General features: G+C 42.3%; 1 protein-coding gene across 4 annotated transcripts in view; it reads left to right on the top strand.

Moving 5' to 3' along the window:
• Positions 1-3,704: 3,704 nt before the first annotated feature.
• Positions 3,705-12,751, top strand: part of Lman2l (lectin, mannose binding 2 like) — a 30,165-nt gene continuing 21,118 nt past the window's right edge. The window contains exons 1-4 of one of the 4 annotated variants that reach the window (XM_042695486.1): positions 3,705-3,924; positions 5,430-5,548; positions 9,410-9,527; positions 10,317-10,399. In XM_042695486.1, coding sequence (XP_042551420.1) covers positions 3,741-3,924; positions 5,430-5,548; positions 9,410-9,527; positions 10,317-10,399 — 504 coding nt within the window. In that variant the 5' untranslated portion in view covers positions 3,705-3,740. Of the gene's footprint in view, positions 3,925-5,429; positions 5,549-9,409; positions 9,528-10,316; positions 10,400-12,751 lie in introns of those variants that run through there. The other 3 variants (XM_042695489.1, XM_042695487.1, XM_042695488.1) reach the window with 3 other exon arrangements.

Genomic DNA, 12,751 nt, shown 5'->3' with positions numbered 1-12,751 from the left:
AGTCTGGCTTTGAACCATAATCCTCAGATCTCAGCTCCCTGAGTAGTTAGAATTAAAGGCATGAGTCCAGCCCAGCCCAGCCCTGCTTAGAATTATGATTCTCAGATCTCAGCCACTAATTTTAAATTACTGTTCTCCTTTAGAATGTTTTAAGTAAATTGGACATGAGGTTTCACACCTGTAATCCTAACATTCTGGAAGCTAAGGCAGGAGGATCATCAATTCATGGCTAATGAATATAGCAAGACTTCCTTCTCAAAACAACAACTGCTGAGCACTAGTGGCTCACTCCAGTAATCCTAGCTATCCCTGAGGCTGAGATCTGAGGATTGTGCTTTGAAGCTAGTCTGGGTGGGAAAGTCTTTGAGACTCTTATCTCCAAATAAGCACCAAAAAAAAAAAAGCTGGGAGTGGGGCTGTGGCTCAAGTGGTAGAGTATTAGCCTTGAGCACAAAAGCTCAGGGGCGATTTCGAGGACCTGAGTTCAAGCCTCAAGACCACAGCAAAACAACAACCCAACAAAGAATATTCCAAGATAAGATAGCATTTCTACTCTTCCCCCAGTAATTCAGATAAGACCAACTCTCTCCAGCCTCCATCCTTCCTCTTGATTGACTTATTTATCTGTCTTTCTAAAACCTCAGGCTTCATTCCTTTTCTTTGGTATGTTCTTTATTAATGAGTATTCTCACTATTTAAAGTCTGAGCTAAACTATCTGGTGTATTGTTTAGTCAGTACACTCATCACCCACACTCATCTGTTTTATTCTCCTTTTCTTTATCATAAGGATTTTTTTGTTATTATAGAGGAGAAGTCATAAGGACTTTTTTTTTTTTACAATGACAGATCTGCTGGTGACAATCTATCAGAAATCCAGATACAAGTGCCCAACATGCAAATATACTTAACTCTGAGCGGTATATGTACTTATAAATGGGGTGCTGGGGCATAGCTCAGTGGTAGATTATTTGCCTAGTATGCATAAAGGTCTGGGTTTGGTTTCCAGCATTGAAAAAAATTAGTACTTTTTTTTTTTTTTTTGCCGGTCATGGGGCCTGAACTCTGGGGTGCGGGCACTGTTCCTCAGCTCTTCAGCTCAAGGCTAGCACTCTACCACTGGAGCCACAGCGCCACTTCCAGCTTTTTCTGTTTATGTGGTGCTGAGGAATCGAACCCAGGGCCTCATGCTTGCAAGGCATTCACTCTACCGCTGAGCCACCTTCCCAGCCCCACATTTTATTTTTTTAAAGCACAATAAAAATGTTGTTGATAGAGACATACAGTGGCAATAATTTTTTTTTAAAACATAAGGAGTTGGAGGAGCTCAGTTGGTGGAGTACCATCCAATGAGTGAAAATGTCAGGTACTGAGTTCAATCAAGTCTTGGTCTTGGACCAAAAAAGAAAAGAAAACAGTTAGAACCCAGACAGTGCCATGATGATGGGTTGGGGTGAGAGTAGTAGGGAAATAGGTAGAGCCTATAAAAATGAGTAAAATCTGCTTCCTGCGGTCCAGAAACTCCCAGCCTCCTGGGAAGACAGATGTATACACCTCTAATGGAGTAATGTAATTTCAATGTCACTCATTATAATAAACGTATGTACAGCCTGATCTGAGTCAGGTTGTGAGGGCATTCAATGGTACACTAAAGAGATTGGATTTTATTCTGTGGCAATTGGGGGTAATGAATAGTTTAAAAACCATGAATAGATTAACTGCAGTTTTTAATGTCTTATCACTATACAAGAATATGTGAAAGATCAATGACTTCGACTTTTTTAAAAAGTTGATTCCAAGTTGGGTTCTGGTAGCTCAAGCCACCAGGAGGCTGAGCTCTGAGGACCAGGTTCAAAACCAGCCTGGTCAGGCAAGTCCATGAGACTCATATCCCCCATTAACCAGCAAAAAACCCGAAGTAGAGCTGTGGCTCAAAGCTGGTAGAGTACTAGCCTTGAGGGAAAAAGCTAAGGAACAACAATCAGGCCCTGAGTTTAAGCCCCAGTACTGTAGTGCTTGCATTTGTACACGTGTGAGTGACACACACAGAGAAATTAACCTCCTCTAAAGCAGGTACCTATCATGTTTTTCCTAGTCAGTAGATGCTCAGGAAGAAGTTAGCTTTGATTAAGCAATAGTGCAGATGTAGGTTTAGCTGTGGCAAGTATTCTGTAGATGTGCTTGGAGAGAGAGGCTTGTGCTTTGGCCTCAGGGAATTATGAAAGGCCTCCAGGAGGAAGTTGGTAGAGGGAAGAGGGTTACTGATAGGAGGAGGCAAGGGAGGAAGCTAGAACGAGCAGTTGGAGAAATGGAGCTTTGGGCAATAATTCCAGGGGGGAGGGGCAGGAAGGGGATGGCAGAGAGCTTTGTGTGCCAAGTGGAGGGACTTAAATCTCCTCCCAAAAGATGACAGACTATCAAGAGCCCTATTAATAACAATGATGATGAAATAGTGCTTACTACATGCCATAGACTATAGTAAGAGGTTTACCATATCATCTCATTTAACACAGACACTAATAATGGTTAGATGTTTAGGTCACTTTGATGGCTATGAGGAGTTTGGGGTTTCAGAAGACCAATGTGAGCACTGCTTGTTGTAGCTCAAAAAAAAGATGAAAAGAAATGATGGAGCTGGGTGCCAGTGGCTCATGCCTCTTAACTTCTTAGGAGGCTGAGATCTGAGTGAAGTTCAAAGCAAATTTAGGCAGAAAAGTCCAATCAACCAGCAAAGATTTGGAAGTGGAGCTGTAGCTCAAATGAAGCTGAGGAACAGTGCCCAGGTCCTGAGTTTAATCCCCCCACCCCCCAAAACACACACAAAGGAAGGGACGGTATTAAGAATGAATTGATTTTTGCATGTCTTTCACATTCATGTTTCATGGGCCTAAAAAACTTGGCAAACTTTAGCAAAAGAAGAGAATGTGCGTTTTGCCGTTGTGGGGTATATACATAAATATTATCAGGTAAAGTTGATAGTGCTATTCAAGGCTTTTATAAATTTGATGATTTTCTTTCTTTTCTTCTCCTTCTCCTCCTTCTTTTCTTCCTCCTCCTCCTCTTCTTCCTCCTTCTCCTCCTCCCCCCCCCCTTTTTTTTTTTTTTGGCTGGTCGTGGGGCTTGAACTCTGGGCCTGGGCACTATCCCTCAGCTCTTCAGCTCAAGGCTAGCGCTCTACCACTTGAGCCACAGCTCTAATTTCGGGTTTCCGGTGGTTAATTGGAGATAAGAATCTCACGGACTTTCCTGCCCTGGCTGGCTTTGAACCGAGATCCTAGATCTCAGCCTCCTGAGTAGCTGGGTTACAGGCGTGAGACATCGGTGCCGGGAGAAATTTGATAATTTTCTAGTTACTGTAGTGTTTTGCTTTCATTTCTGTGTAGCTCTGCACAGTCAAGTAACTACTACGGCATAGACGATAGAACATTTGCTTGGGGGTCGGAAGAAAAGTTTTATCCCTTTAAATTTACTATAGAACGCCGAAACAAAACGGAAATTAATATGTAGCTCCGCAGGCCCACACAAGGGCAGGACAAATGCAAATAGAGGAGTCCGGACATTCGGCCCCACCCCTTTCCTTGGTTGGCAAGGCAACTGATTCCCAAAATAGCCAATCGGTAAGGGGCTCACCTGTGGGGGCGGGGATCTGACGAGAGCCAATCAAACGCGAGGCAGATGGTCCTACGGGCCAATGGGTTGGTCAACAGGGCGGGCTTCTGATGAAGGGACCGCTGTAGGAAAGATGGCGGCTATTCTGGGACTCTCTTGGTTGCAGCGGTGGCGGCGGCGTTTGTTGGCTCGAGACGTGTCCAAGATCTTGCTGCTTCTCCTTTTGGTGGGGTCTGGGCAGGGGCCACGACAAGTTGGGGCGGGTCAAACGTTCGAGTACTTGAAACGGGAGCACTCGCTGTCGAAGCCCTACCAGGGTGAGGCGCCCAGGGCGAGGTGGTCTTACGTGAGGGCGCGGGAGGCTGAGGGACTGGAACTCGTCTGTAGAGATGGGGTCGGATGCAAAGGGCTTTGTGGCCTGGAAGATACAGCCGACGGTGGGGGGCCCATGGGGACCCTGCCGCGTTTGAGATCCGTGGGTGGGAAGCTCAAGGGTCCGGCCCCCCTCTCCCCTTGCATGGGCTGGAATCTCAGGTGCAATCAGTGCTAGGCCTGCAGGAAGGGAAGAAGGGAGAAAGGACTGGAGGGCGGGGAAGGATCGAGGACAGGGTCGGGAATGGAGCTGTGGGTGTGCTAGAAATACAGCTGGAGGAAGGACTCGGGTAGAACTTGCTCAGAATGAGCAAGGGCCAGGATCCCTTAGGATAAAGAGGCTCTTTAGGTTTGTTTTAGTTAGGGTTCATAGGTTCATAGTGTTATAAGTTATTACAATAAGCCCCTAAGCACAGCTTATAGACCAGAAGATTGATACGGTTACTATTGATACGGTTGCAGATAGGTAAACACATGAGTTACCACAACGAGGAAGCGAAAATCCTTAAGTGTAAAAGAGTACACACTACTACTAAGGTATCATTTATTCATTTGGATGCACTTAGTACCTCCTTTGCTAATGCTGTGGGTGATACAGCAGCAAATTTCACTCAAGGCATTTAGAGTGAGGGACTAGCTTCAAACCTAACGATTATTATTATTTAAAAGAACATGTTTAGGCCTGAAGTTAAAGCTAAGGGCATTTTGTTTCATGGTGCTAAAGCTCACTCATGTATAAAATAGGAAGAATGGATCTAGGTTATAGTTAGCTGTGGTGTGCATAAAGTGATAAATCTTAAGATCTCCATTTGAGAAGGGACTTACAAAAGGAAGCTTTAACTATGATATGGATTTAAGATTTATAAAGAACCTGGTGGTAGTGGTAGTGCTGGTGGAGGTTGTGTCTCTAATGCCAGCTACTAAGAAGGCTGAGGCAAAGGATTGTTTAAGCCCAGGAGTTCTAGACCAGATTTTCAATAAGAAGAAAGAAAAGGAAGAAGAAAAAGATGGACCAGGTGTGGTGATGCATTGCTATAATTACAGCTACTCAGGAAGCATAGATCAGGATGATAATATGGTTCCAGTCCAGTCGAGGCAAATAGTAATACCCTTATCTCAACAAGCTGGGTATAGTTGTGCACTTCTGTAATCGAAGCTGCAAGGGAGGCATACATAGGATGGTTGAGGTCCTAGGCTACCTATGGCAAAAATGCCAGAGCATTTTTGAAATATAAGCGAAAAATAAGTGAAAAATAAGCGAAAAAGCGCTTCAACTCATAACCCTGAATTCAATCCCCAATACTCATACACACAAAAAGCAAAAGATTTATAACAGAGGGTGGACATTTGGGGAAAAAAAAGATCATCATTCTACCTTTCAGAAGCTCTCTGGTGGACTTTTGAGCAGGTTGGTGTTTAAAAGGATAATTGATGTATTTCCTCCTCATAGGTGTGGGCACAAGCAGTTCCTCACTGTGGAATCTGATGGGCAATGCCATGGTAATGACCCAGTATATACGTCTTACTCCAGATATGCAAAGTAAACAGGGTGCCTTGTGGAACCGAGTGGTAAGAATCTTTTCCTTCCTCTGTTAGTGACTCAGAATGTCCTAGAAAGTTCAGCAGGGACATATTGATTTTATTTCATTTAACTACTATTCCCAGTGTTCTATTTTTCCATAGGTAGACAAGATCTTTATTTCAGAGATTATGGTAACTTTCATAATAAATTAGATATTAGGGATTTTTTTGTTGCCCTAATTATAGCTAATAGTTAACTTTGAATCTATTTTCAGAAATGTCTTCATTGACCTAATACTAATTCTTGGGGTTTAATAACTTAAGTCTTATTTAACCACTTTGCTTTGTAAAGTAGAAGGCTATTCTTGTAAATTTAGAGCTGGATGTGGTGGAGTGTACCTGTAGTCCCTGCTGTTTGGGAGGTTAAGGCAAGAGATTTACTGAAACCCAGAAGTTCCAGGTTAGCCTAGACAACATAGTAAGATCCAGTCTCTAAATAACTAACTAAATCCCAGTCTTCATCTTAATAGCCTTCCCTTGTTTCTTAAATTAATTAATTAGTCAATTAATTCATTAATTTTTGTTGGTCGTGGTGCTTGAACTCTGGGCCTGGGTGCTGTCACTCAGCTCTTCAGCTCAAGGCAAGTGCTCTACCATTTGAACCACAGCACCACTTCTGGTTTTCTGGTGATTTATTGGAGATAAGTCTCATAGACTTTCCTGCAGGGGCTGGCTTTGAACCATGATCCTCAGATCTCAGCCTCCTGAGTAGCTAGGATTATAGGCATGAGCCACCAGCGCCCAGCATCCCTTGTTATTTTAGTTTGAAGAGTTAAGTTTTTATTTTCATATTGAAGTCTTTCTGAGTCATTAGTTTTTTGTTTGTTTGTCCTTCTCTGGACTTTTTCTAGTTACCTTGACTTCCTTGGGGTTTGGTGGCAAGAAGTGAATATATTCCTGGTGTGGCTGCACTGTGATTTTGTACAACTATAGGATGATATTTTATTCTTGCTGTCTCAGCCCTTTCTAAGTCTTCTATACCTGTAACTTTTGGGAAAGACTTTGGCATCCTTTGATATTTTTTCTAGGGCTCCCTTAAGTGAAGAAGAAAAAATAATCTTTCTTTTGCATAGTTTTTTTTTTTTTTTTTTTTTATGAGCTGTAGATTAGTGAGCCCCAGATAAGAGAACTGTTTCTTTTCCCCATTCAGCTACATTTCCTGTAGTCTAAAGTTGCAAAGGAGTTATGGCATGAGAGAAGCTTATCCATGACCTAGCTATCTGTGTGAAGTTTGTATTCTAACCAAGATTGCTGGGCATATTTTTGGAACACTGTGCAGAGCACAGTAGACAATACAAGAGTAGTTGAAAGGCAGATTCTAAGTTCAGCTCTGTCACACACTACAAACCCTCAGCAGCTTCTTTAACCTCTAGATTTTCAGTGTCTCCATCCTTCAGGTGAGTTTTATAATACCTGTTTTACTTGCACTCTTGGGTTGCAGAGAATAAAATAAGACAAGTAGACATGAAGAGACTGTGAAGTTAAAATGGCTACAGGTGCTGTTATTATATTTGCTATATGTTTAATTAATGGGGTGTTATGGGTTAGTAAATGATTAGTTCAAGGCCGTCTTGAGCCATCTTGCTTAGCTCTCTGTCTCTACCTGACTTGTTTAGCAGCAATTCTATTCTAGGAACTAGTTCTCCTGCTTTTGTTCAGATTCTCTGATACCTGTATTCTCTGTTAACAGGCCATCAGAATGAATTGAAGAATTGTTTCTGAATTTAGTAAGATACATTTGCTTGAGGTGTGGTTCTCAAATTTAGCTGTCATTAAGTTAATGCTTGGCACCCACCTCCAAAGATTCTGAATTGAAATAGAGTACAGCTTAGGCACTGGGTTGTTTTTTTTTTTTTTTTTAACTCCCTAATGTAAACTAGGAGAGTGTGACAGAAGGGGTTATTATATCATCTAACAAGAAATGTATTCTTTGCCTGACTTATGTAACTGTAACCCTTCTGTACATTACCTTTATAATAACAATTTTTTTTAACTTCCTAGTGGAATCCAGTGTGCAACAAAATTTCAGAATTTTTTTTTTTTTGGTTTGTCATGGGGCGTGAATTCTGGGCCTGGGTGTTGTCCCTCAGCTCTTCAGCTCATGGCTAGCACTCTACCACTTGAGCCACCACACCACTTCCAGCTTTTTCTGTTTATGTGGTGCTGAGGAATCGAACTTAGGGCCCCATACATGCCAGGCAAGCACTCCAACACCGAGCCACTTTCAGCCCAAGTTCCAGAATTTCTGTTAGACCTAGTTCTGGACAAAACTATATAACATTGTACTTGAACAGGATGAGAATCAGTGGTAGACACCTTGACTAATTGTGAATTTCTGGGGTTGTGCATAGTACCTACCTATATCACCATTGCCCTGAATTCTAATTGAACCTTCAGAGAAATAATCCAAAATGACAAGACAGAGAGCTGGGCTCATCAGAGTAGGGCAGGCTATTGGGGATTTCAAGGTTCCTTGCTAATTGCAGAAGTACCCATCCCCTTTTCATTTTGACTTTGTACTCCTGATACTAGTGCTTTTGGAGACTATTTTAGAAATTGAAAATGATTAAGCAATATGTTTCTCAAGAGCCAGAACAATCAAATTTGGATAGTCTTTGGTTGAACTCTGTTAGTCTGCCTTTCTTCTCTTCTTTTCTTCACAGCAGACTTAAACCAGATGTCTCCCTAAATCAAATGCTGTCCCCACAGTTTCTTCTTGAAACTGTTCAGCTATTTAGAGCACTAAACCATTTACTTGTCATCTCTGTATTTACAAGATTTTTTTTTTTTTTTGTATTGGATTTGAACTCACAGCCTCTCACTTGCTGGGCAGGCAATCTACCACTTGAGCTATGCCCTCAACTTTTTTTTTTTTAAATAAAGTTTTGATACACAACTAAAAAAAAAGAACACTAGGAATCTGATTGAAAAGCATCTCCTTAATGTTTTCTCACCAGAGGCTGGCCCAGTGATGGGGATGTCATTCAACTCTGGATATTTATACTGCTTGGCCATGGGCGTGAAGGTTTGGGGGACTGTAACTTGCCCTTCTCGTGGGAACTCAGGCTTGCCCCTCAGCTTGGCAGAAGGCCAAGACTAGCTAATTAGAGTTGTTTATAGTATCTGCTAATTATTCCTGGGAATCTTTGTGTAATGACTTAGCTGTCATATTCTTTTTTGTTGTTGTTGGTTATGGGGCTTGCACTCTGGGCTTGGGTGCTATCCCTCAGCTCTTCAGCTCAAGGCGAGTGCTCTACCACTTGAGCTACAGTGCCACTTCTGGTTTTCTGGTGGCTTTTGGAGATGAGAGTCTCACAGACTTTCCTGCCCCAGCTGGCTTTGAACCTGGATCCTCAGATCTCAGCCTCCTGAGTAGCTAGGATTACAGGCATTGAGCCACTGGTGCCTGGCCTGTCATTCTTTCCTAATGAATGAGATTTTGACCTTTCTTTAAATCCCAGCTTTTTAGAGTCTCTGTCAGGAATGATCATAAGTTGCAATCATCTCAGCTTATTGAGCCATCTATACTCAACAGGCTAAGATACTTTGCTGGGCAAATACAATATCATGGTAGCCTAACTTGCCTTTTCCAGCTTTTCAGTACTATCCTGTGTCTATTGGGTGATAGGGAACATACTCGGGTTATTCATTCTCTTTACCTACTAGGATCTTAAACAACTGAATGACTCGATCTGCTCAATTTTATAATATGAACATTTCATAGATTTCAGTTGTAACCCTTAGCTTTTCTATCTGCATTTATGTTTTCTATGTCTGTAGACTGCTGCTCTGGGCTTAAGAGTTCCCCATTTCTTGCTGCTCATTGATCCACTGTGTTTTTCTCTTTAGCCATGCTTTTTGAGAGACTGGGAGTTGCAGGTGCATTTCAAGATCCATGGACAAGGGAAGAAGAATCTTCATGGGGACGGCTTGGCAATATGGTACACAAAGGATCGAATGCAGCCAGGTATTGGGGACTCTGGGTTGCTCTTGTGTTGGTGGGGCAGGCCTGCTTTTCCCCCCCCTCCCCCCTCTTTTTGAGAAGGGTCCTTCCCTGCAGTTTTCCCTCTTCCTTGATGTCTCTGAATGAGCACTGGTCTGTCCAGGCTTTAGAATGGGATCTGAATCCTAGTAAGCTTCTGAACTTGACTTAATCCTGAGGTGATTCCTTTCTTGTTAGTTCTTTCTGATTTCCCTGTGAAGCCTGGCCTTTTGGCTGTGTGAAAGCACTGCCTCTCATGAAAACCGGTGAGCTGATTTCTTCTGGGCATGGGTAGTGAATGATCTCAGCACTTCTCTGTCACGAGAAGAGTTTACCTATTTCCCTTGCTGTGCTACAGCCATTGTTCCATGTAGATGGCAGGTGCAACCTGATTTGACCTGATCTCTTTTGCAACAAGAAGTAGAACTTGGGAATTCAGTTCTCTCTTGGGGTATAATCTTCACCAAGTGTTTGTGAAGGACAAATCTGTAGGGGCACCTTAGCAACTAGTTTGAATCAGGAAGCTTCCATAGTGCTAAACAAGATTACAGTGGCTTTCTCTCTTTTCCTGCCTTCAACACAAACAACTACAAATATTTACTGGGCCTTCTTGCAGGCCATGCACTTTGCTGGGTGCTTTTATGTGTTTTCTCATCTGAAGAAAGGGCCCGGGAGGCATTGGAATTTCACCTTATCCTCCATCGTAGTGCAATATTATTCCTTTATCAACTCTTGGGTTTATTTCATTGTTCATCATCTGTTCTCTCTCTCTAGGGCCTGTGTTTGGAAACATGGACAAATTTGTGGGGCTGGGAGTATTTATAGACACCTACCCCAATGAGGAGAAGCAGCAAGAGGTAATGGCAAGTGTCAGAGCTTAGGTCAGCCGCACTGACGTCACAGTTCTTTCCCTCAGGAGTGGTGTACAGGAGGAAACAGAAGGGAGAGACAGTGAGGAACTCTTCATCTATTGGCCTTCAAAAGTTAATGTCCTTGTCAGTATTTTTTCTAGGGAGAACTGTTTATGATTGCATAGTCCCTTGGGAATAGGTATTATAAACGGGTGCTTTTTCTGTAGTGTTAACAGTATCCTCTCTTAGGTAGACACTGAATTTAAGCACAATTGGCTGGACGGTGATTTGGCTGCTAGACCAACACTAGAGCAAGCAGAGTTTATGTAATAGCTCCCTAACCTAATCACCACTGCTGTGCTCTCTTCTGAACCTTACTCCTCTTTCTAGCATCTTTTCTTCCTCTTCTCAGACTTGAACAGCAAGTATCCTCATTTGTAGAAAAGAGTATAAGTAAAAGGAAACTGATGAATTCCAAGCATCTTTTTCTTTTTCTTTCTTTTGAAATTGGTCTGTCTAGGTAACTCAAGCTGGTCTTTAATTCATGATCATTCTGCCTCAGGCTCCTGAGTTCTGGGATTACAGGTATACATCACATTGTGCTATTTGTTTTTGGTTTTACTTTTTTTTTTTTTTTTTTGAGACAGAGTCTTATTGCATATTCCAGGCTTGCCTGGAACTCGGGCATGTGAAACCACACCTGGCTAACATCTTAGGATTTTGATGGAACATAGTTTCTGACCTTTGGCAGAACTTCTTGTTTTTTTACTAGCTGACCTGGATGTTTTGTTAGTCTCTTTCATATACTGGCAGTGGGTTTGTGCTCTCTCTGTCCTATGGCACTATCAACAGTGAGGAAATTATTAAGATAAATTGTCACTGGGTATCCTGTAGCCAAGTAATATTTACTAGGAAAGCAGGCTTAGGAATAGTGGCAGAGTCAGATTATTTTCCTCTAACAGTTTATTATGAGAAATTAAAAACTTAAAGAACAATCATCATGTATCTCACACCCAGATTCAACAGTTAACATTTCCCTCAGTGCTTAATTTAGGGGAAGTAGAAAGTAAAACCTGAGTAAAGAAAACAACCTTTGTTGTGAGTCCATGTTCTTTATGGACCTCTTCATTCCATGTGCATCAAACCTGTGCTAGGGTGCCTGGCCCTGGGAATTAGTGAGCAAGCCCAGTGTAGCCCCTGCACTCTAGCATGGAATGGTGGGAACTTAAACTCCATGGGAGGATACAGTAAGATCATCTAACCTTGAGTTGGGCAATGGGTGGTGGTAGCTGCAGGAGGCTTCCTCGAGGCAGTAACAATTACGTTGAGGTCTGTGCAGGATAGGGCTCAGTATTACTTGCAGAAGGAAAAGCATGTGCAATGGGAAAGATGAGAGAGGATGAGTGTGAGGCAGTAAAGAAGCATGGACTAGTGGTGAGTCCTGAATGAAAAGTAGGGTTAGCAATCTTGCTCTGTTGCACAGTGCCACAGGTCACATTGCATTCTTTGGTATTCATTCTCTTTCCTCTTGTGCACATTAGCCTGCCACTGAGCCTGAGGAGTATGAGCTTGAGTGGTTGGTGGTTTGACTGTTTAGACCAGCACCAGAGTAGTCTGAGTGTAACTCATCTTCACCAGGCAGGGACCAGTTTCTGAAGTGTGTGTATCTGTTGAGGGGTCTGAATGTGATTGTAAGAGTCTAAGTTTGAATGGACAGAGTCATTACTAGATTTTTAGTCATATGGAGGAGCTAGTAGTAGTCAGAGTGGTAGTCAGAAATGTGCTTCATTATGAGTTGTAGGGTTTGGAGCTTGATGGAAGTTTTAAACCTGGTTCTCTGTTTTTTCTAGAAACAAGTTGTTCAATCTTATCTTAAGATAGTAATTCTGACTGGAGAGACAAGAGTAAATGTCAGGCTGGGAATGTGGCTTAGTGGTAGAGTGCTTGTCTAACATGCATGAAGCCTTGAGTTCGATTCCTCAGTACCACATAAACAGAGAAAGCTGGAAGTAGTACTGTGGCTCAAGTGGTAGAGTGCTGCCCTTGAGCAAAAAGAGCTCAGGGACAGTGCCCGCTCTGAGTTCAAGCCACATTACTGGTTAAGAAAAAAAAAAAAAAGGATAGTGTTTATAAAAAAAGTTTCAGAAAGAAAAAATTTATGACTTCTTTCAAGCTGTTGTGATTCGTACCTCAACATCACAGTTACCTGGAGAGTTGATTGGTGTGTGTGTGTGTGTGTGTGTGTGTGCGCGCGCGTGCACATGCGTGTATGTTTGTGCATACTAATTAAGCATGTACTCTACCACTAAGATATAATCCTCAACCACCTGGAGAGCTTTTAAAATACTAGTGTTGGAC

This window comes from Dipodomys spectabilis, unplaced genomic scaffold (assembly GCF_019054845.1).
Source record: "Dipodomys spectabilis isolate Male_0828 unplaced genomic scaffold, ASM1905484v1 ptg000187l, whole genome shotgun sequence".
Lineage (NCBI taxonomy): Eukaryota > Metazoa > Chordata > Mammalia > Rodentia > Heteromyidae > Dipodomys > Dipodomys spectabilis.
The sequence above is the reverse complement of the archived record's forward strand: the minus strand, read 5'-3'. Positions and strand labels throughout refer to the sequence as shown.